This window comes from Parasteatoda tepidariorum, chromosome 7 (genome assembly GCF_982258835.1).
Source record: "Parasteatoda tepidariorum strain Cologne lab strain chromosome 7, Ptep-v5.0, whole genome shotgun sequence".
Taxonomy (NCBI): domain Eukaryota; kingdom Metazoa; phylum Arthropoda; class Arachnida; order Araneae; family Theridiidae; genus Parasteatoda; species Parasteatoda tepidariorum.
The window spans coordinates 114,155,464-114,181,517 of record NC_141761.1 but is presented as its reverse complement, the minus strand read 5'-3'; the positions used below and the strand labels follow the sequence as shown (position 1 = coordinate 114,181,517).

The 26,054-nt window shown below is 30.7% G+C and overlaps 1 protein-coding gene across 1 annotated transcript in view; it reads left to right on the top strand.

The window, feature by feature from the left end:
* LOC107441452 (receptor-type tyrosine-protein phosphatase T) overlaps positions 1-26,054 on the top strand; it is a 70,424-nt gene that overhangs the window by 24,346 nt on the left and 20,024 nt on the right. The window contains exons 5-8 of the mRNA XM_071182998.2: positions 1,178-1,214; positions 2,228-2,325; positions 15,760-15,882; positions 18,823-18,977. Coding sequence (XP_071039099.1) covers positions 1,178-1,214; positions 2,228-2,325; positions 15,760-15,882; positions 18,823-18,977 — 413 coding nt within the window. The remainder of the gene's footprint in view (positions 1-1,177; positions 1,215-2,227; positions 2,326-15,759; positions 15,883-18,822; positions 18,978-26,054) is intronic.

The window sequence follows — 26,054 nt, the reverse complement described above, 5'->3', positions numbered from 1 at the left end:
AGCATTAAATCTACAATGCAATTTTTTTTCTCACAAATTTTACTTTGAAATTACATAGTATGCATAATGTTTTGAGGAAAGGAACTCATTTTAATGAAAAATAAAAAATTATCATGAATTATTTAAATTTATATAAAAATAAATCAATACTAATAAAAAGTATGATGCTACTATGTAAGTATCATAATGCGGTATACTTTCTTTCGACAAGCGAATTTCTCTATTTATAAATTAGATTTTAGAAATACATTTTTTTAAAAAAAAAATTTAATTTCTCAAGAACTATTTTACCAATTTTGCGCACATTTTTTTTGTTACATAAAATTACATTATTTAAAACGATGTAAAAAATTTTATACCTTTCAATTCAAAATTTTCTTTTATTAAACAAACTATTGTGAAATAAAATAATAAAAAATAATAAATAATTACTAAAATTTATATTTTGCATGGAATTGTCTTTGGATAAACGAATTGGCCAATTATTAAAGGGGCCAAACTTTGGACCACTCTCCTTACCAAACTACTTGGACTATATTTCCGATATTGCGGCTATCCCTTATATTTTAGGAAGTCCAAAACTTGAATCTGCGAAAAAAAAATTATATTTACTCAGAGAAAGTAAGCTTTTTGCGTTTGATTTCTTAACTTAAAATATCGTCCTGCACTAATTAATTAACATATTTGAGGTCAACCCTCGAACGATTATGATTTAGCTCTAGAACGTGAAGATCCGATCATTAGATCAAAAGTTATTCAGGATGGTTCGTTTTCTATTTTGCACACTGCATACAACGCCTAAGTAAATAATAATGAAAGTCATTATTTATCGTCTGCTACAAGACATTTAACGAAAAAGGCTAAAAATATTTAAATTTGTAAAAATAATCACCGAATGAAGTATGATATCGTAGTTTTCAGATAAATAAACATTTTTAATGCATCTTTTATTAAAATAAATAAATAAATAAATAAACAAACTGAAAATCGTGAAGTGAAATGAGCTGTTTTTTTAAAAGTGTCATTAGCTTTTGACCACTGGGAAACCATTCATCACAATATTCAATTATTTGTCAATAAATTTATTATATTTTTACATTGCAAGTATAAATGTGCTATTATTTACATTCTTTTCTCTCTAAATAAATTCATATAATTAAAGTTATTTTTATTCTAGGGAGAACACAGTGAAAAGGAATATGTTGCTGCCCAAGGCAAAACACACTTTTATTAAAATAACATTTTACGTAGAATATTAATTCAATGGTTTTGGTTTTCTTTTCTCTCATATGTTACAGTGAATGACCAAAAAGGGTTGTTGTTGACTTTCACCGGTCAATCTTGAATATCACATAGTTACTTTGGTAAATGTCCGAAATATGTACTAGGTCTTGTGCCCCTGACCGGTATACATTTTCCCGGTATGCCCTACATCAATATTTTTATAAGATTCCGTGCCGCTGCCCGGTATACCCTACATTAATGTTTTTTAAAGTTTTAATGTTTTTTAAAGGTCAAGTGCCACTGGCCAGCATGTATATCTTTCCTCAGCAAGTATTAAAATATCGAATAAATATATTAATAAGGAATAAATTAATATCAAATCTGATATAACAAATATTTCAAACACTCACCAAAGCGGCTGTATGATTGTTGACATTCACTGGTATCAACATTCTCTTAATTTCGGTCATTCATATATACTTTTCATATATAACATTCATCATTCATATATAACATATACAATATATATTTTTTATTGCCTTTTTTTTACTGTAACTTTAAAAATACTCAATAAAATTAAACGAAGCTTTTTGCAATTTAAAATTAATAACCAAATTGATGTTTAAAATTTGAAAAAATTCATTAAAGACTGCGAGTTCATTAAAGACAATATGAGTATTAAAGTACTTTTTTTATACTGTTCATGATCAAAAATTTATGAAACTTTAATTTTCTATTTTTTAAAATAAAAATTTTAAAATTTTTTATTAATATTTTTGTAATGAATCTTATCTGGCTACCAATGAAGAAATATGATTTGAATTGGTTCAATAAATTGAAAATATTTAAAAAAGTTTATTGGTGGTGAAATTTCCATTATAAAAATACTAAAATACTTATTTGCAAAGGCTAAACATCTTAAGCAAAAAGTTCTCATGCAATATTGTTTCATTAAAAATATGTAAAAAAAAAACAAATATTGAAAATAAAAATTTTTTTCCAGGTCCTCTACCAAATACCATTGATGATTTTTGGAGGATGATATGGCAATTGAATTCTACAAAAATTGTTATGTTAACGAATCTCATCGAGGATGGTCTGGTATATAGAGTCAACAAAATTGGAATATTATCAATTTAAATGATCAGCGTTTTACTTTCCCTGATAGACTGCAGAAAACAGCGAGAATGTTGCCAGACCCCCAAATTATCTCCAAGGATTAATATAATTACTAATTAGTTTGATTCAAAAAAGAGTAATAAGAAAGCAAAAAACGAAAAAACAATGTAACTGTTTTCCTCATCGAACTTTTCCAATGAAAAAAAAAATGTACTTAAATGTTTTTTTAATGCTTGATGCGTTAAGTAGCTTCAATTCACCAGGTGTACGAAGCTGCATGACAATAATTGAATGCAGTTGGCAGTAGTACTGAATTTTCTGATATAATTTGCAACTGTTATTTACTCTTTCAATTAATTAGTGTCCACCCTTAAAGCAGAGTGTCTGCTTAGAGAAAAGCTTTAGTGTTATCAATGGTAAAGAAGAAATAGAGTTCGACTTATAGTATCACATAAGATAAATATACAGGGTAATCCTTAATTCATGGTACAAATTTTAAGGGTAGGTACAGGACATTGCAACAATCATTTATTGTATAGGAATGTATGAGGTGCCATGGGCGGATCGTGAATTTGTGGGGCCCTGGGCTGAAACTACTTAGGGGCCCTAATAGCCATTTTGTCGAAAAATTGCTTTCTATAGTGATGTAGATAAGTATATAGAAAAAAATAGGGCACTAAAATAATTTTATTTACTTTTTTATTTATTTATTTTTATTTGTGTATACAAACAGCCACTGTACAACATTATTGCAAAAGAAGTTGACAGGTTATGTGTAGTTATGTTATATAAATTATAAAGCAACCTTTCTGCAGTTTTGTGCTGCAAATTTCTTTATTTGCTCATCACATTGTAAGTCCTTCTTTAAATCACAATTTATGGAAAGAACTGATAAGTGATTTAGTCGATGGTTCGGCATTGTTGTCCTATATTTGTTTTCTATATATGACATCCTGGAGAAAGAGCACTCCGTTTCACTGCTAGTGATTGGCAAAGTTAAAAAAATCATTAAGATATAGCAATTTGTTAAAACATCAACAAGTTTCTTTTCATAAATTAGCATACAAATTTCACTGCAAGTGGTGTAAGACTCTGGCTTAGACTGAAGTAAATAAGATTTTAACTGAATGCACTCATTCACTAAATGCTCATCTACGTCATCTGGATAATAATCAACAATATTACGTACACTTTCCAGATCCATGTTTACCATATTTTTGTCTTGTAAATCCATTAAAAATTTGAATTTCTTGCTATACATCTCATAGACTTAGCTCCTTTTATTTAAATCCATAATCAGCTTATCCAACGCAACGTTTAGCGTGCCTCTTTTAAATTTTTCTGCTCCGTATACTAAGAATTTATCTGTAGACTTATCTGAAAATTTTGGAGTAATGCGTCTCTTGTTTATGTCATTGTAGTCTATTCCCACACTAGTACTTAATTTTTTAGCTTTCTCTTCGTATTCCGTTATCTTCTGATCTGATTGGTGCCTTATGTTGTTCATGAAGTCTTTTAATGACACAATTAACTTGTTGCCTTCACAAATATCTAAACCAGGGCTCTGTATTTTTTTTATTAACTAAATTAAATCTCCCCAAAATTTCTTCCCAAAAAATAATAAAAATTGCAGCATCGAGTTTCGCCATTTTATTAAATAAATTTCGTGCCTCTTTTCGGAAATCAACTTTCTCATCCTCATTTTCGCTGAAACTTTCGAAAATTTTCATAATGTCATCATAATTATTTTTCAAATCTTTGGCAGCATCATAGTGACAAGACCATCTGGTCTGGCTTAAACTTTTTAACGTAAATTTGAGTTTTGTTTCACGATTTAACAGTTCCCATCTATGGGTCGAAGTAGAAAGGAAAACGTATATTTTTTGCACTACTCCAAAAAAGTTCGCAATTTCGGTTGCAACCTTAACAGATTCTTCACCAACTAGGTTAAGGTAGAGTGCCTGTACACCATTGTAGCGTCCCGCCATATTAGCAGCGTTGTCATAAGATTGTCTCCAACAATTATTCAGTAGGAATCGATTTGTTTCTAAAAAGTCTTGTAGAATATTAAATAAATGTAAGCCAGTATGACTACTAATTTATATGAAGGATACACATCTTTCATGCACTTTTCCCTGAAAACAGTATCGTAATACAATAGCAAGTTGATCATTGTGAGATAGATCTGGAGTAGAATCCATCACAATTGAATAATACTTTGTGTCGTCGTTATTTATTTGAGTTATAATTTATTTAATTATCTGTCGGCCCATAATCTCAACTATTTCCTCATATACTGTTTTTGATAAGTACGATATTATCGGTTTTGGTCGCAGCTCTCGTTGATCAATGTGTTCACGAATGAATGGATCGAACTCTGCCAATAGCTCCAGAGCACCTATAAAATTACTATGATGTGGAGAACCAAATACTTCCTCGGAACCTCTAAATCAGCGTTTCTTAACCTTTTTGATACAATGGACCCCTTTTAAAAATTTTTCAGAAGTCACGGACCACCCCCCTGAGACAAAAAAAATTGCAAAAAACATCAATTTTTAGTATTTTATTTATTTTAGCATTTAATTTTATTATTTCAATAGTATACAAAATATTTAAAATTAAAATTTTTAGTCTGAAGGTTGTTGCTGCTTTTCCTTAAATAATAAATTGAATAGAGGGATGGTTTTCGAATAAGCAACGCGCATAACATGTTCAACATTCCATCGATAACGATGTTTTGTTTTTATTGTCACAACTGTTGAAAGTCCGGCTTCGTTAAGATACACTGTAGCTAACGAAATTATAGCTGAAATCGTTTGCTTTACAAGAAATGGGTAGGCTTCTTTCACAGAAGACCAGAACTCTCCGAGTGTTTTTGAATCGAAATCCATTTTTAGCAAGGACTTTGTTCTAAGATCTATAAGCTTATCTTTGGCAAGGTTCATATCATCGATACAGTCAATATCACAAGGAAAAGGATGACGAATCCACAACTCATCTTTTATCTTTATCTCATCCAATTTAAAATATTTTTTCAATGAAACTTGAAGTACTTCCAGGTGCTCACAGATTTCATTTTTAAGTTATTCAGTAACAAATTATCTTGCCAAGATCCATTTTCAGAAAGCACTTCGTCCAACATTTAAAAGTTTGCATATATCTCATTTGGAATTCTATTCTTTTCAAAGTGGCATCTTCAATTAGAATGCTTGTAATTTCTCAGTTGCATCCATAATGGTATATCGGATCCTTGGATTAAAAGACTTATATTGTTCATGCGGTTGAAATTTTCTGCCAGGTAAGCCAATTTATAGGTAAAATCATTTTTGTTTGAATATTCGAAGAATGAGTTATCTTTTTCTTCTAGAACAAGTGATAATTCGATTTTCAACATGAAAAAATGTTTCAAAACCTGCTCTCGTGACAGCCAGCGCAATTCTGTGTGGTGCAGAAGTACCTCAGACTCTACGTCCATTTCTTGACACAGCGTTTTAAAGAGACGAGGATTGAAAACTCTACATCTAATAAAATTTACATTTTTAATAACTTTTGATAATGCTTCTTTTAAGCTGGTTGGAAACTCATGTTTATGTAAAAAACAATGAGTAACAAGAACATTAGGAGACTTTTTTTTACCAACAGGACATAGCCAGATTTATTGCCAAGCATCACAGGTGCTCCATCTGTACGAAGTGAATGAAGTTTTTATTTCCAGCCGAAGTCTTGTTTGGTAAAGGAAACATTTAACATTGCTAAAACATCAACTGCCTTTGTAGTTTGCAAAAGAGACTTACAAAATAAGAATTCTTCTTTGATAGTATCAAGAGACACGTAACGAACAAAAACAAGAAGTTGAGTATAATTCGAGATATCTGTAGTTTCACCCAGTTGCATACTAAAGGGAAATGGCGATACTTTCAATTCATCGATGATCTTTTTCAAGATATTGCAAGAAATTTCAACTATTCTTGAATGTGTCATTTGAAAATGGAATTGCCTCAAGTTTTTTTTCTCTGTTCCAATCTACAAACTAATTCAACCATCTCCAGCGCACATGGCTTAATTAACGTCTTTCCAATAGTATGCGGTTTCTTGCTTTTAGCAATATGATATGCAGCTTTGAGAGATGCCTCAACCAGAGGTTTTTGTGGAATACCAAATCCAAGTTTGTCTAATGTTCCAGATTTCAAAAACTAGGCTCTCTTCTTAGTAAAAAATTCTAGCTCTAGTAACCTGAACAAGGTGTCAAATGTACGTAGCTTGATAGGGGATAACAAAAATAGTACAGCGGACGTCATCAGGGGGTTGCCCCTGATGTTGCAAATTGTAAGTGGAGGATGTTAAAAATATGACAGGGATATTAGAGGGCTGTGGGCAGTCCGTACTGAATTTGGGGTATCTCGATCACCTAGTTTCAAATATGTATGTATTTTCACCTTTTAGAAAGAAAAAAAGATCAATGCTATTTCAATATTATTGATCCAAACGTTTTAAAAATTAGGAGTAGTCGGTGGACCCCCAAAATATGACCCATGGACCCCTAAGGGGTCCATGAACCACAGGTTAAGAAACACTTCTCTAAATGCTAAGCCCCTTATACTTACAAATTTGACCATTGCAATAACCCGTTTTAGGACATTGTGATAATATTCTGTTTCTTTTCTTAATTGGTTCTGAAGCTGCTTGTCTAAAACAGATCTGTTTTCTTTTAGTGTCAACCACACTAACATTGATTTCTTTATGTTCATTAGAATTTTCATGCTTTTCTAAGCAAGCTCCTATGTGTTTCCAATCAGAAAATCCGGTTGTGTATTGAGAAGGGATTTTAGAAAAAATTTGCAAGTCAGACAAAAAACAGTACCAACCATGGTTGAATAACATAACCAAGATTTTTCCAGTGATTGACCCTTTTTCATTTTAATGGAATACCTATTTGAAAATGTTCTGTTTTGTTCTTTGTATTTCTTTATTAAAACTGAAAAAATATTTTTCGGATCTTTATTTCGAAAGTCAGCCATTTCATGTGAGAAAATGTCATTAATAAAATCATTATTTAGAAATTCTGGCCACAAGCCCACGTCAACATATTTCTCAGACTTAATATTCTCTAAATTTCTTTCCACCTCGGTATTACCGTCCTCTTGCTGAACACCAATATAGTTTTCAGTGGGATCAGAGGGTTGCTGGTAGTCAAGACTTGGCACATTTTCATCACTTGTATTTTGTTCCTGGTGTTGCGATTTTCTGCTCCCTTCAAATAGATTCTCTTCGGATAAGTTCCCTTCCTTTTCACTTGTTAATAAATTTGTAGCTATTTCATTCTCGTTTTTACGTTTTAATTTGAAAAAAAATTTCAATTTTTGCACATTTCTTTCTTTCCTTTTCTCGATCTAACTGTAATTTCCGTTTCTCAGCTCCACTTTTATATTTTCTACCAGACATATTATAAAATAAGACTTTGATATTTTTCTGAAAATTAACAATGAACTTGATAATTTTCTGGTAATAAGCAGGGAACGAGATAATCTATGTAATATTGTTCTTCACGTCACATTTTAATACTTTGTAATGAGTGCAGTAATTCGTAAATTATCATTGAAAATCGATTAAAAAGTTCATTTAGTATTGAAAAAATACATTAAAAGCAAAAAAAAAAAACATGATTTATTATTCTTTTTACTTACCAACTAAGAGCAGGAAATCTTTTCTTATACTGATTATGTACTTTCAATTATAAGTAAAATAAGAGAAAGGTCCGGTCTTTATAACTTTTAAGTTATCATTCATTAGTAAACTAAACAAGTTTGTCCCTTTGACGACAAGAACAGAAGTGCGGAAGAAGAAAAAAATTACGTCGGGCGTTAAGCGGCGTGGCCCCCGTAATAGACGCGAAAAAATACACTGACCAAAAACAAGCGACGGGGAATTCGCCGTTCCGTTCGATAGACGCGCACATGCGTGGGTTGATTGATCTCAGGGTTGCCAACCTTATTATAGTTTTTTTTTTAATATAAGATATTTTTTTTAATTCAAAATATCACCTATTGTTTTCAGTGGGGACTGGGGCCCTTTGTATCCACGGGGCCCTGGGCTGCAGCCCAAAGAGCCCATACGTAGATCCGCCCATGTGAGGCGCAAACATAAACAATAAGATGCGAAAGGAAAGACAAAGTGTTAATTGACAAGTGTAATATTTACACTTGTCAATTACAATAACTATTCAAAATTGCATCCACCTGTAGTGATACATGCTTGACAGTGTCGGTGAAGCTTTTTTTTCCCCATAAAAAAATCGAGGTCGATAAATCGGGAGATCTGGTTGGTGAAGGGACTGGTTCACTACGACCAATCCATTGCGCCTCTTGCGTGGCATTCAGATAAGTGCGCACATTAATGCTGAAGAGGGCTGGTTTCCCGTCATGCTGAAACCACATGTGGTTACGAATCTCGAACGGAACATCCTGCAGTAGTTCTGGATTCCAGAAAAATAAGATAACATGCGTCATTAAGTCGCGTCAGACAGGGTTAGTCCTACGTCATCAACGACGTCACTAGCTCTCTTCGTTCCAAACTTTGTTTTGAACGGAGCAAACAATATGGCGTTTCTCATGTAGTTAAAAGTGGGTCAACTAAATCTTTGAATATATTAATATAGAGTCGAATTTAACCACTGAAATGGCAAGAAAAAGTGTTGCATATATTAATATTATGTTAATCTCTTTTTATGATATTAATTGAAGTAGCTTATTAATTGTAAATGATTATGAAAACTTTTTATATGTATGATTGGGAGAATTTGTAATTAATATTTACCATATAAATTGTAGTTATAATATGGAAATCGGAAATTTGTGCATCTTATTATTTGGAAAATGTTATTTCTAATTTATGTTTAATTTTTCTTAAAATATGTATATTATATTAAATCAATTTTTTTTAATAATATTGAGACAACTTATTAACTGTAAATAATAATGAAAATTTTAAAACAAATTAAAAAGTTATGTAAGGAGCATGAATAAAGTCAGATAAATTAGTGAAAATTATAAAGCATTTAAGATACACGTTTTTAAAATAGTAAATTTACCAATAAATTTGAGCTAAAATGATAGGAAGTAAAAAAAAAAAATTTATGTAAACAAAAGAGTTGACAGGTCTTAAAACATATTTACAACCAAATTATGAAATAAATTTGGATGACTTGAATGTTACGTTCACTATAACAAATAAAATATTACTATGAAGGTAATTTAAAAAATTTTGATTTAGAATGTCAAATGCAAATTTTATTCTATAAAAAGTGATAACAGTAACATTTTCCAAACATAAAATCTGTATAACTAAATATGTATACATGCATTAAAGAGTTAAGTTTCTAAATTAAAAAATTTCTTAAAAATTTGAATTATCTTTATTTGAAATGCATGCGAAATTAATATTATTAAATAAGTAAAATTTAAACACCTATGTGAATACATAGATTTGGTGAATATTTATTCTATGTGAATTTATTCTATGTGATACATAGAATAAATTTGGATGACTTGAATGTTACGTTCACTGTAACAAATAAAATATTACTATGAAGGTAATTTAAAAAATTTTGATTTAGAATGTCAAATGCAAATTTTATTCTATAAAAAGTGATAACAGTAACATTTTCCAAATATAAAATCTGTATAACTAAATATGTATACATGCATTAAAGAGTTAAGTTTCTAAATTAAAAAATTTCTTAAAAATTTGAATTATCTTTATTTGAAATGCATGCGAAATTAATATTATTAAATAAGTAAAATTTAAACACCTATGTGAATACATAGATTAATAAATATGACTGTTAAATAAAAGTTTATGTATGGGATAAGTATGTTTTAAAGAATTCTAAAAAAATTCATGTTGCACTTTCTTATCGAATAAAATAGGAATCTGAGATTTTAAGATAAATTCATATATAACACCTAAAAAAATTGTTCCTCTCACATTTTAAAATGAAAATTAGAAATTTAAAATTTTAAAATAATTTAGCTATTCTATATATTAAAATTTTGGAAACTAAACACAGTATTGACCCTTTTAACATAACACTACACTGCACTATCATAACACTACACATTAACATAGCATTACACTAGTAACGTTAAGAATAATCTAATATTAATTATCTAATAATAAGGTATCTTAATTTTCTCAAAAAATAAATGCATAAAACTATTGTTAAAAACTAATTAATGATGATGTTGACAAATATAAACAAGAAAAAATCTCAAGTCAAAATAAATCTCAGTTTAAACAAAAACTCTGTGCATATTTAACAATATGTATACATATTAAATAAGTTAGTAACACAATTTATTCCTATTTAGTTGTTAGAAACTAAAGCTAATGAGAATTAGCAGCAATAATCAGAAATTCTTAAGCAAACAAAGTTTACAATAACTACAAATTTAATCATCAGACATAATTAAATAAACAGACATTAGTATTGATAAATACAATCTAATTATAGATTAAAAATTACAAAACGTTTTAAAACAATGCATGCCTATCCATAACTAAAGAAAAAAATTAGAGGTAGATCAAGAATATGTAACAAATTCTAAATAAAATAAGACATTATTATAAACATAAAACAAGAGTTAAAAATATTGACGCTTAAATTTTAATACATCGAAATTAAAGATAACTTGACCCTTTTGAAACTTTTTTTTATAGCATTTAATGCACTTAACTCGTAAAATCTACTGATACCCCGTATAAAGAAAACTACTTAAATTAGGAATAAGTCCCTTAGAAGCGCTATATAAATTTATTTATTTCAATAATAAACTAAAAATCTTGCCGTCTTAAATTCACATAGGAAATGCCATTGAAATGGTTCGTTCGAAAAAATGTTTGGAACGCGTTTGGAAGGAGGCGGGGTTTGACGTCATAAAATACGTTATCACTGTCCCTGTCTTCCAGCCCACACATTCACACAGAATCTTTGTTGATAATCATGTGGTCGCGTTGCATTGGGGTCTTGGTTTCCCGCACGTGGAAATTGGGCGCATTAAAGACACTCTCGCGTGTGCTCGCGTGTAAACGTCGTCTCATCTGTAAATAGCACATGAGCTATGAAGTTTGACTGCAGCGCACATTGCTGTACCACCAAGGGCGCCGGCAGGGGGGCGCAAGGAGGTGCACTTGCACCCCTCGCTTTTTTTTAAACAATTAAAGAGATACCGAAAAACAATTTAGTTATAAAAAATTTTTATTAAAAATATTTTTATTCAAAAACAAATAATTAAGTAATTATTTGTTTTAATTAATGGAATTTTAATCGTCTTGTTTGCTGTCCAAATCTGTTTATAAATTTTTCAATGAATTCTGAGTCATCTTATCTGAGTCATAACTTATGCGCATTGAGCATGCACAAACTACTTAATCTCTAGTAAGACATTGTAGACTGATTCCATGTTTTGATGCGTCGCATTGTACTAAAAGTGCACGTAGTAGCTGGAAGAGTTAGGCCAATTTTGATTGCCTCCGCTGCAGATGGGTAAAACGGTGTGGCCTCAATTGGCACTCGAATTCTGGGGAGAGACCGGTTTCATGCCTTTGGCCCTTCTCTCTTCTTTCTCCTCCTCTTTTCAGTTGTATAGGAATGTACTACGATATTTTCCCTTTTCTTAATATTTTACCTTTTCATTTAATAAAAATATTTTTTAAAATTTCCGTGATGCTTTGCTTTAGAACTATGTTTAATGTAGTGTTCAGTTCCATATAGTTTTACAGCTTAAAAGATTTTAATCCACATGAAAATCAAGAGAGAAACTAACGTACTTCCTTCCTCTATGACTCTCCATACGATGATGGGGAAAGCATGTGAAGTGTTGCCATAGGTAGAGAGTTCTGCTCTACGCCACCTGCAGCCCACTTCGATCGCCAATAACTAAATCGATGTATTCGAGGGATTCGAAAGAATTTCTCTATTTCTCCACATTTTCGTACCACGTTGTAGCTTCAGTGATGAAATTCGATGAGAGCAGATCTTTATACATATTATATACGTGTCATCTAAAACTTCAAGATGTGACGCTTTGTCCAGTTTGCTCATTGCATTCGGATGAAGCTGTAAGAGTGAAAATGCTTTTCTTTGTGTAGAAGAAAAACGGTCTTTCCACGAAGATATAATAGAGTCCAAATAAGGAATAAAGATTGATTTCCTGAAAAATTCTTTTGCGTTTTCAGAAGGCACATTCGATCTATAAACTTGTCTAGATGCCCCTCGAGATCGATTCATTTCAATGCCTAATTCTTCGCAAATATGTTCTGCTTTCGTGAAAATTACAGTAAACTCTTCAGAAGCATTGTTTTGAGGAGTTTGCAGCACATCTATCAATTTGACTACGTAATCAGTTACTTCTTTTAGATCTGTGTTTACTTTTTGCAACTGATGACACACAGGTTCAAGTTTGGCAGAATAAGTAGCAATAACAAAAAGTGAAACAATGTATGTTGGCGTTGCAGCAGCTGATAAAAGTATATTAGCTTTCACTTTGGTGTTTTTGTTTGCCGCTTTTTCTGTAAGGTCCTCAAAAGCTTTTAAAATTGTAACGAACTTTTCAGAAAATCGTCTGATACTCTTGTACTTTTCCGACCAGCGTGTTTCACAGATTTTGGCAAAATTTGCAAGTACAAGAAATTGTACCTTTTTATAAATATTTTGTTAACAATGAAGAAATGAATTTTGAAAAAAATTAACAGATGAAAGTATATGTAATAACAAAACAAAATGTAATAATAGAATATTTTGTAATTTTTTTTTATTTGGGGGGGGGAGGGTTGCACCCCCTTTAATATTTTTCTGCCGGAGCCCTTGTGTACCACCCACTTTCTGAAGTTCAGACGGAGAGGACATCCTGTCAGATTCAAGGCTTGTACTCCCTGAAAATGGAAAAGGTGTATGCTATTTTCATCTAACACTCTACAAATAGTCTGATCACTCACACTTACGCTCTTGGACTCGGGCCTATCAGCCGCAACGTTTAAGAGGCTTTCTTCCAGGCTTCAAGTGCGTAATGCTCTTTGTCGATCAGTTTCATGTCTGGTGACGTGGAACGAACCTGTTTCACTATGTTGACGATGTAACCGCTGAAAAATTCTGCAATCCGGTATTGGTCGATCAGGAAACTGCGCGTGATAATTAGTTGCGCAGTTCCGCCGTTACCATTTGCACGGCCGTCTGCTTTTTCAGCATACGTTAAGTCTCCCCTATTGTGACGCATCATGTTGAATGGCTGATCTACTATACTCTACTGGCAACTCCATTTCTTTTTTATTTCTCCTATTTATGCCTCACTTGAGGTCATACATTCCTATACAATAAATAATTGTCACAATGACTTGTACCTACCCATAAATTTTGTACCATGAAATTGAGATCGCACTGTATATATTGATAAGCAGTTAATAGACTACTGTTAAATTTCTTTGGTACCACTACTTTTTTCCACAATTTATTATTTGTTTTCTTGGTAATTATTTTACAATAAAAGTTGTTTTTGGCCCTTTTGAGACACTATCTAACCCCTCAATAATGAGTACTCGGTTGCAGTGATCCTACCCGTTTTTTAACTTATGTTATTTCATAAACTTATGATGAGCAACTAAGAAATCGATTGTTCATTTATAGTGGACACATTTTGCAGGTATAAATGTTAAAACTTTTTTTAATCTGTGTGATAATTTCAGAAAAACGTAACTTTTAATTAAAAACTAAGTAATAAATGATATAAAGGAGTGTTAAATATTTCAGAGAAGATTCCAAAAAAAAAAAAAAGAAAGAAAAAAAATAAGAAAAAATAAGAAAAGGGATTCCAAAAAAAAAAAACAAGCACATCAAAAAGTGAATCGGTTACTCAGAAATGCCAACTTTTAAATGCAATTTGCTTCAAAATTCAGAAAATAAAAAAGATAAACATAAAATATTCGAAATCTAATGTCTTAAAAATTCGTTATAGGGAAAATTTCACTTCGAAATATGTAGACCATTTTGAATGTTATTAAACGATAAAAATAAAAGTCATTTTTTTACAGATTCAAGTTCTGCATTAAGTAGTGAATCTTGTTATTAAAACATTAAAAAAAATTAATAACAATTTCATAATAATAATAAGATTCTACACTGAAGCAAAGAAAGAATAATTTTAAATTACAACAAAAATGTTTACGAGTTTTTCAAGCACATCATGTTGCTCTTAAAGTTTCTAAATTAAATTTATCATATGGGTCAGCTGAGGAAAAAAAAAAGATTTTTAATGAAAAGCATGCTATTCAGATCCATAGTGTGACATTTTCAATAATAAGTAACGATAACAAATAACATGATAACATTTATCACCTCAAGACAAATATTTCATTATAGAATATTAATGTATGGTATAATTTATGTTACATACATTATATTTTATAACATAAAACATTAAAAGAAACGCGAAGAAACATTTAAATGAAGCTATAAGTAGGTACAATGCATTTAATGTAGATTGTTTTAGTTTAATTTTATTATAAAAGAGTGCATCACATGTGAAATACTGAACTGAGAGAAATAAAAATAACCTAATCCGATAAGTATCGATTTCAAACTTTTCTTTTTTCCATTCTTTGGTGACTATCAGAATTTATCAAGGAAATTAAACTGTGATTGCAGTATCACTCAATTAGTTTAAGTGATACTCAGAATTTATGAATTCAATACAATAAATATGGCTAAAATTTATAAATATGACAATGTCTGCAACATTTGTCCAAACTTTGGAAGAAATAATATCATTTATAAATGAATGAAAAGTGAAAAAACTGACATTTCACGTTAGTAAATGTACAAACTTCTGCCATGCTACAAAATATAGTAGAATGAAATAGAAATACTACGTCACTGATTACGTCGACAAAAGATCCAATCAAAATTTCGTTTTTGTTTGAGTAGTGGTAAGGATAGGTATTATGCTTCCCGGTACAAACAAACAATATCCGTGAAATGAAAAGTTTTTACCAAAACAATGATATTCGCTCGGGGCCGTGCAGCTTTTGCGTGTTTTATTTAAAACAACCGATATTCTCGACGCACAGTTAGCAAAACAATTTTACAAATAAATTCTCATTCTTTCTTCTGCAATGATACGGGGAACAATGGTAATTACTGATTGATTTTCAAAAACTGCCCCCGTTTCATAAATCGTCATGTACTAATTACTTTATTTCAGATTTAATTTCTCCATTTAATGTATGTACCAAATTTTATAACTTTCTATTAAAACACAAAGATAGTAGTTTTAATTGTAACGGACAGTAATGGAATTTTGACGACCATTTAGTATTTGTAATTATTTCAAGCCTTTTAACTACTGCTTGTTTATTTTATCTTTTTAGAGAAAGGTTGATAAATATTGGCCGGAAGAATTTGAAAAGTATGGTAATATTACAGTGACTTTGATTTCAAAACACGAATTTGAAAAAATGCATCATGTTGTACGGACATTTTCTGTAACAAAGGTAATCATAATTCGCAATCATTTTAAAATGCTCTTTCCCAATTAATCTTTTTTTTTTTTACAGTTTATCATGAAAAAGTATATAATAAAAATATAATAGTAGTCAGACAGTTTTTTACACTTTTTTATTGGTCGGAAAATCACATGGCAGGATCAAATTTTCCCTCGTTGACTTTCATATTTTTTCTATTGTCATCAGGATAAAATTAATAAAACTCACTCAAGTACAGGGTTATGCAAATGCTGTAAGTCTGTTATCATTGTATTAACATTAATTTCATTTAATAATAGTTCGCGGATCATATCGATGAAAGTACAATATAGATACGCATAAATTGTGTTTTTCTAGTTTTATGGATGAAAACGTCAATTTGTTTTTCTGAAACTTGTTACTTTCCTGATTTATGAATAAAAACGATAAATGTGGCTCATCATGCTTCCTTCATTTATAGCAGATTGCAGGCCTGTTACTTATCAGGAAAATATTAAATGCCAGCAGTAAAAAAGTTTTTTTTTTTATTTGGAAGAAATTTACTACCAGTAACTACTATTAACTGTAACAATGTGTATTTAATTGGAAGAAGTTTAACAAATAAATACATATCTTAAAATTTAAGGTATAAAATAACTGTAATCAGACATAGTTAAAATTCCCGAGCGATATTTTCAATAGTTACTTTCTTTAAAACTGCATATGCTTTTTATTCTCTGACTAATTTTTTAACTTCTAAACTGTTAAAAGGCATTTCTCGAGTCTGCGTACAAGAAGCAATTTCTAGAAATTTTGTAAAAATAAGTTTTTCGGTCAATAATCTGCACTTATTTTCTTCTTTCTGAAATGTACATAAATAACGTTAGCCTTAATTATTTTCATTTAAATGTATAACATGTTAATACCAGTCTTTCAGCAAAAAGATTTTTTTATTTCCTATGAGCTGCACAATCTGTCTTGCCGATGAACAGACTTAGTGGGTTCCCCAGAGGTGGTATCCACTCTTTCAGGACCACCACAATGGGTGAGATACCGTTGGTCATGTTAAGGTGGACGTCTAGTTTCTGCCACGCTAGATGGCAGCACCGAGACTCTATTTGGATGCTAAAGTGCACTAGGAATTTAATTTTGCCGGAATTGCCAAAAGTCAATAAGGCACTCCAGGGATCTTTTACATGCCGCATAATCATACGACATGGCCGCTGAGGATTTTCTGCATCCAGTTAAAAGATAGAAAAATCTGTTTAACGAGTTTATAAAAAAAAACAGTTCGTTAACATTTTCATTCCTTTTCTAAATCATTAATATTGTAAACTATATTATCTAGTGTGAGCTCTTTTAAAAAGTCTTGTTTTTAACAACACATAGTAATAGTGTCAAAAGAACGTGAGGGAAAAAAGCTATAAAATATCATTATCCAGGCTGTCATTTTCCTGACACTGAATGCCACGAAATAATTGAAAACTACAAAATGTCTGCAAACTACACAGTTCTCTATAAAAGTATTAATTAGCTTAACTAAATTAATAATTGAAAAAACAATTCCGAAGATTTTAACTTGAAATTTTTTTCTGATAATTACCTTATATATGTTTATTTCAAAGCATACAATATATATTATTAATTTAAGGGCGATATTATTAATTTAAGGATAAAATTTTAAAGGCTCAAAGATGAAATGAAATTTGAAATTATTGAAAAATAGAAGTGATAAACAGTGTAGATGATACACTGTAAAAAATTTCGGATTAAATTATCGTTCTAAGTATTCAGCGAGCCAGTACTTTTTATTATAAAATCTATTTTAACCGGAATACGTTAGGGCAGTGTTCCCCAACCTTTTTATCACCGCGGACCTGTCAACGTTTGATAATTTTACCGCGGCCTGCTGAGGGAGGGGGGAGTTGATTGTTTATATTTTAGATTATTTTTATTTATTAATTTAATTTAATTGTATTTAAACATGCCTTCAAAATAAAATACAGTTTCAAGAAAAAATAAATATAAAATTATTTAACATTTTAACTTACTAGAACGTTAAATCAATCAGAACCTTGAGCTTGTTTCTTTGCAATGAGACGGTTTCATCTGGGGGTAATCGGAGACAATGATACTTTACAAACATTAAAAAATTTATGTCACTACCTTCGGGGGTTCCTTTTTTTAAATAAATAAAATTTTAATGGAACACAGATATTTTTTATTTTGGATATATACCTAGGAATTTGAATTCAGCTTCAATAAAATGGACGGCCCGGTACCATTTGATCCACGGACCAGTACCGGTCCGCGGACCGGAGGTTGGGGAACACTGCGTTAGGGCACAAAAAAACCTGAAACACCGTAATTTTTGCAGTGATAATTACAGCAAAATCACTGAATGACTCTAATTAAATAAATATTTCTGTGAAAAAGGATTTTACAGTAAAATAGATTTTAAGGATGATGTACCTAAAGTGTTGGTGATCCAAAGTTTTTTTTTTTTGCAGTGTAACAACCAAACTAATTTTCAATCAAGGATATAAGAAAAGCTTTTTCGAAATCTAAAAAATCAATAACGAAAAATTTTGGCTTAAAAATATCGAAACCCGTTTGATTGCTTAAAAAATTTGAGAAAGGTCAAGACCTTTTTTTTTCAGCAGTCGCCTTGGTTTTTTCTTTTTAGACCCCTTTTCCTCAATTCACCCTATCTTGATAAACTTTTTTCACCTTTCTTTGCTTCATCAATTTTCAACGCCTAAATTATTTACTTTAATTCTGAACACTCTGTAAAGTCGTAATAAATACAAACCTATAGAAAAAATGTTAGATATTGCTTTATGGACTGTAGCACAACTTTTAACGTATGATAAAAAATCTCAAAATTTTTGCGTAATATAGAATTCTATAGTTTTTGAAATTTTGGAATAAATTGTTTTATCTTATTAAGCGAATTATTTGTATTTTTAGGAAGGTGAAAGCACTTCTCGCAGTGTACGTCACTTTCATTACACTGGCTGGCCGGATCACATGGTTCCTACGGAGACATTGCCACTAGTTGCACTTATTCAACAAACCCGGAGATACAAACCTGACAACAAAGCTCCCATTGTTGTTCACTGCAGGTAAAGAAAATTTTGTTGTGATAGGGTCGTTCTAATAAACCCCATGGACGCAATAGAATCTCGCTTCAATGGTTGTTAGTGGGTGGGTGACCACTCTGATCAGGTCTGCGAAGATACTCTCCTCGTTAAACTCTATCGCAAAGTGCTCGGCTTCAAGTACAGAAACAGGGGCCATTCCCAGGTAAAGACTAAATTTTAAAAATAATCAGATCATGTGCCATAAACTCAAATTTTTTTTATTCGTGTTTTGATATAAATTATATTATTCGAATTTTAGATGGCACACTGAATCTAATGTTTTGATTTATATATTAAATTTCCATTTTCCTGTTACAAAATAATATACACTGAAAATAATACATTTTGAAAGAAACTCTTTTATATACTTGAAATCACTATCAAAGATCTGCTTTTTTTTTTTTTTTTTTTTTTTTTTTTTTTTTTTTTTTTTCTTCCAGACGTGGACACGTACCTAGGTTTGCAAAACCCTTAACCGTATAGTCCACGTCTGGACTACAGTCTAGCTCGCACAAAGCTGATAACTGCACAATACAGATGACAATAAAGATGACAATAATTCGTATCACATTACTTAAATTTATAAAAAAAAAAAAAATAAAAAAAAAAAAAATCGAAGCAAAGAGAACAATAAATGAAGCGAATTTTGTTATATACATAATAATTGAAACAAAAGAAGCAAAAAGAAAACAAATAAAGAAAATGTAAACGAGGACGAAATGTATAATGTAGGACAAAATCAAAAACTGTTAAACACTATCAAGATTACAGAAAAAGTCAGGTTTAATTAAAATTTTTATAAGGAGTCGTTTTCTGCTAGAAAATTCATTACGTTAATTAATTTAGAGTTTAATGTTTTATTTGTAAGAATTTTTTTTTTGCCAAATATGTAAATTATTAATGTTTGAAAGTCGTGTATGCCATGATATTGTGTAAAGACAAGTTGATAAGTAATGCTCTGGTGTACCTGGTTGACCACAGGTACAAAGGTTTGTATCCGAGATATGAAGGTAATGAAAGAAAGAAGGAAAAGGGCCGTGACCTGTTAGGAACCAGATGACTTGTTTAATTGGAATTGAATTAAAGTAGTTGACATTATTGATGATGTTAAACAGACGTCTTCCTCTATCGGAATTATTCCATTGGTTTTGCCAATTACTAGATAAAGATTTTTTAAGAGATTGTTTTAGGTGTGAAACAGGGAGAGGAAATGAATAATTTTTAATGCTTTGTGTTGCTTTTTTGGCCAATTCGTCCGCTCTCTCATTACCTTCTTTATTGCTATGCGCTTTAATCCAAGAGATTTGAATCGCGGTGTCCATTAGTGCATGTTGAATGTCTTTGGTTATGAGGTTAGTTGATCCTGCGTCTTTAATTGATGTTATTGAGGCTTTAGAGTTTGACCGGATTATGTAATTTATTTGTCTGTTAAAGTTTGAGTTATTTTTGATGTGTTTTACACATTCTAATATTGCCAATTGTTCGGCCTGAAAAATAGAGTTGTTAATATCCAATGTGAAGGTTTGTGAATGAGCATTGTTAAGAAATGCGAATGCAGTGCCTGTTTCAGTTTTGGAACCGTCTGTGAAGAAGTTGGTATCTTTTCTAAAGTCGTAGTTACCTTGCTCAGTTAAAGAGACTTTGTTTTTTATATAATAAGATGGGTGATAAATTGGCACTTTTAATTTGTTTTCATAGTCCTGATGATTATAACTTATCTGATGGAAGAATGCATTTTTTTAAATTTGAGTTAATGTTGTTGAGCATGACAAGAGCATAATCTGGTCTGGAAGGGGGGGGGGAATATTTGTTAAAACATGAAGAGCTGCCGTGGGGGTAGAGTGGTATGCCCTGGTCATATTCAAAAGGAATTTGCGTTGAATCGAAATTAAGGTTCTAGATATCCGGGGTGAGATATTTTTTTTGCCCAAATATTTCAACCATGTGCTAGAGAGGGGACTATTACTGTGTTATAAATGAGTTTTCTTGCTTTTTGATTTATTCCCCAAGATTTATTATTGATTTTGTAAAGAGAATTAAGAAGAGTGTTTGCCTTTTCTTTAAGGATATTGACATGAGGACCCCAATTCAATTTTTTATCGATTACAACTCCAAGGTACCTAATATGATTTGTTTGCTTAATTTTTTCGTTGTTAATTTTGAAGATTGCACCCCTGTTAGTGTTGTAAAAATGTATATAGGCTGTTTTATCAATTGAAAGAGTTAAAGAATTGTTGGTGATCCAATTGTGAATACTATTTAGAGTTAGATTCGATACTTGTTCTAACTGCCTCCTAGAGTTGGCATATGTAAGAATTATCAAGTCGTCTGCAAAGGCTTGTATTATGGAATTTTCAAACTGCATTTTCAAAAGGTTATTAATTACTAAATTCCACGCAGTCGGTCCTATACAAGACCCTTGTGGGCAGCCTTTTTGAATTGTTTTTGTTACGTATCCCCGATTTGTTGCTAAGATGGCTTGCCTGTTCGTATTGATGCTTTCTATTATAAAACAAAGATTGGATGGGACTTGGTACATTGACAATTCTCTATTAATTAGATCATACTGGATATTGTCAAATGCCCCTTTGATGTCGAGCGATATTGCGGCGACGTGTTTGTGATTATTTTTTAAAAGTGATAGGTTATCTTTGAAATTTTCTAGAGCTATATTGACCGATTTACCAAATCTAAAACCGTATTGTAAATCAGACAGTGCGTTGAGTTTCTCTAAATGAAAAGTTAGTCTCTTAACGATTAATTTCTCTAGGAATTTACCCAAACAAGGAAGTAGTGTTATAGGACGGTATGAAGATAAAACGTTGGGATTTTTGCCTCTTTTAAGAAAAAGTAAAACTTGCCCTTTTTTGAAATGGTCAGGGAAGACTTCCAGAGTGAGACATTTGTTGAAAAAATTTAGGATAAGTGGACCGAAAAACATGAATAAGTTTTTAACGATTATATAATCAATGCCATCTATGCCAGGTGCTTTTTTGTTGTTTAGTGTTCTAAGAAGACGTTGAAGTTCATTGTGGTTGAAGGGAGGATCTGGATTTTTATTTTGATAGCTGAATTTGTTTTGTTGGATGACATTGTCATCCGGGAAAAGATTATGAAGAACATTCTTGGCTTCTTCTATTGGACAGTTAGTGTCATAAATCTGAGTTAAGATGGTCGGATAGGAGTTTGTTTTAAAGGATGACTTATAATGAGCTCCATGGGGATTTTTAATGCTTTCACAGAGATATTGCCAACTATTGTACTTTGCTTTGATAATAAGTTTTTTGTATTGTGCTCTTTTTTGCTTGTAAATAGCTTTATATTTTTTAATTTCTTCATCAAAATTTGATCTCTGAAAACGTCTTTTAATTGCTTGTAATTCTTTTTTGTGGATTGAAAGTTGTGCTGTCCACCAAGAAGTGTTTGTAGGACGATTGAAAAGTTTAAGTTTGTTGGAGGTTTTGCAGCTTAAGAAAATTTTACTAATGAGATTATTTGTAAAAATATTAAGATCCATAGGATTTTGTACGTTGTCTAGTTCAATGTTTAGATCTGGAATAAAGTTCGAGAAATGTTTTTTAAATTTATTATGATTTCCAAACTTAGTTTTAAACCTTGTGAAAGAGGAGAACGTATACTTGTTATTGATTTGTAATAAGATATATTTGTGGTCTGAATTACTTTCTATATCCAGAACATTCCAATTAGAAAAAGTTAAAATATCTATGTTATTTGTAAGAGTAAGATCTGGAAAAGATGAGGTTAAAGATGTTACAAAAGTCGGTAATGCTGGTTGTGAATTTAAAATTTTTAAGTTGTTGGATATGATAAAATCTAACAATACTTCTCCCCTTGCGTCGTTGTTTGAATAACCCCAGAAGCTGTGATGTGAATTGAAGTCTCCACAAATTATTGTTGGATAATTGTAGAAGTTTTTGTTACTATAGTAAATTAGATCTTTCATTAGATTCAAGTCTGTGTCTGATGGAGAATTATAAAATGAGATTAGGATCAAGGGTAAATTATTTGAAGAGTTTATTGATATCGAAACAGAATCTTGAAGAGAATCTATCTGTAGGGGGCTTATTGATTGATTGGGTATAAAAATGCCGGATTTTCCGTTTACTGAAGAAAATAATTTCCAGGAACTTGGATATCCAATTATGGAATCTTTTGGTTTGTATGGTTCCTGAAAACAGATTATGTCAATGTCAAGATCAACAACTGTTTTTTGCAATAAAAAGATGGCGGTCTTGCTTCTTTGAAGATTTATCTGTAATATATTAAGTTTATAAAGATCGGTAGAGATTGTGAATTGTTTAATATCATTAATGTATGGATTATCCATTAGGTAAATTTAGAAAGAAATTCACAAATAATGTATAAATTATATTGGGAAGCTTAATAGAGAAAGAATAAGAGAAAAGAAGAGGGAAAAAATATATATATAAAAAAAATGAAGTTATTTTTTTTTCTCTCTCCTTAAAAAAAAAAAGGAAGAAAAAGAAAGAGTTAAAATAGTGAAAAAAGTTAAAGTGGATTAAATTATAGAAAAATAAGAGGGGTAAACATTGTAAAAATGAAATGTGAAATACAAAAACAAAAGAATAAAAAGTAAAAGTTTGAAGAATGAAAAATCAGTGTTTGACCTATTGGCCGGAGCGTAGCTGTTTGAGTCTTTTGAGATAATAAGGACAGGTAGGCGAGGAAGCTGCATGAGCACAGTTGAAGTTGGTTCCATCATCATAATTCGAATCACTACAATTTCGGCAGAATTCATCTTTGGAAGTACACTGGTTGGATGTATGTCCATTTACGCCGCAGCGGGCACAGGTACTGACATTGTACTCACAATTATTTTGGTGATGACCAATTACTTGGCACTTTCTGCATCGAAGAAGGATGATACGTTTCTTGATGAAGAATTTCTGAAGACCAGCATAGAAAGTCTGTTGCTTCAGTAGTCTTTGAGATAGGCGATGGGTAGCTCGGATGACTAGATGCTGCTTATCCTGTTCCTTTTTGTGCGGGATGGATTTTTCAAATTTGATAGTGTCATAGTTTTCGTTGTAATCTCCATTGGTTTTAATGATTTCGATGATTTCCTCATTTGTGAAGCTCGTTGGTGTGTTCAATAAAATTAGCGAAGTGAGCCTTGTTTCTTTATCCTTATAATGGAGGCCTGATTCTTTAATTGATTGTATAGCATTTTCTTTTTGCGAATGACTGAGGAACTTCAGTTCAACAAGTTTTTCATTTCAGTATAATTTTTTAATAGGTAGTTCTGGTGCGGAATTTCCTAACTTTTGCAGTATATCCTTAGTAGATACATTTTCTGTAGATTCTATTACTATAGGTTTTGGTGGTTTACTCTGTATGGTTTTGTCGGTGGTTGTAGAAGTTGTAGATTTAAGGTCATCGATTTTTTGATTGATCTCAGTTAGTTGTCTTTCTATAGTGCTCAGATTCGTGTTTGCTGTAGTATCCGGTTTGGCAATAATCTGCAAAGATCTGCTGGAAGTTTTAAAGTTGTATAATTGCTTTAAAGAAGAACATAATTAAGAAGTGTTGTTACGGCCAATTTATAATAATGGCCACTTTCGAAAACAATTGGCCATTTTATCAAAAAGTTTTAATTATTAAAAAAATCATTGATATTATTAATGTATCCATACAAATTTTCCAAATCTCTCAAAAAAGGTTTTCTATAAAATCCTAGCTGAATATCCGTTTTTGTACGTTTTCGTATCAATCAGAACTAAAAAGAGCTCGACACAAAATCATGCTCGAAACGGAAAAACACTTAATCGAGCTAAATTAATTTATTTATTATTATTCCCAGAGTAGCTTTTCATGATTAAATTCACCAAAGTATGTTTTTAATAGTTCACAATAAGGATGAGCGCTAGTTTCTTTTTGCAGAATAAAATAATCAGTATACGAAGTCATGCACGAAACTGAAGGGCAACACAATTAATAAAGCTAAATTAATTCTAATATTATTATATGCTTTCCGGCAGCTTTACAGAATTAAAATCAGCATAGCTTCCAAATAAAGTATTCAATATCATTTAGCATAGCCAGGGTTCGTTGATTTAAATCAGCTTGATTTAAATCACGATTTAAATCATGATTTAAATCAAATGATTTTTTTTAAAAAATCATTGATTTAAATCAACTATTTTTTTTATCTATATATATATATTGATTTTAAAAGTTAAAAAACAGTGTTTTAAATTTTTGATACTTTTATTATTTTCTTTTCTTAGTATTAAAATTTAATTTAAATAAATTGCTGCATTAATTAATTTTAGTTAACGAAATTACTTTCTTGGTGTGTGTTAAATTCCAACACATTTGAATTACATTTTTAAAAATCTTTTGATTCTTGAGATTGAAAGTAAACATTTAATGCTGTCTTGATATAGACTTGCATAGCTGTAGAAAGTAATTAATAAACATGAATTTTTTTCAAGAAATAATACCAATTTAAAATTCTACCTTTTGAATGAAAAAGCGTGAATTAAAATCTAGATCATATTTTATTGGTGGAAAATGTATATTTCTGAAGCTTGAGATATTAAAAAGAAATTACCCTAATATGCCAAAAATAGAAAGAAAAAAAAAAGGAGCTGATGAATTCAGATGTTTTTTTCTTAATATAGTGTCATTCTTCCCTTTCAAACTCTTTCAAAGTCTATTTGATGCAATAGGGTTATTAACTGGTATTTTTTTCTCATAATATAATTACAGTATCTTTGATATTATCTAATTTTCAATAAAGAAATTTCGTAAAAAAAATTCCATTGAGTACATAGATTTTCAAATTTTTTTTTTTTTAAGCTTAACTTATCTATTTTGATATAGAATTAAAAATGAATATTTTTTGATGAATGACTACATTTATAAACACAGTCTGCTACATTTATTTTGTCATTTTAAAAATCAAGAGGAAAAAAAGAAAGAAATCACAATTTTAAATTTAAGTTATGGTTTGCTAACTGAAACGTTGTATTAGTAGTTAAAGTACAGGGGTCTGTCCAAGCCAAATTTACAAAT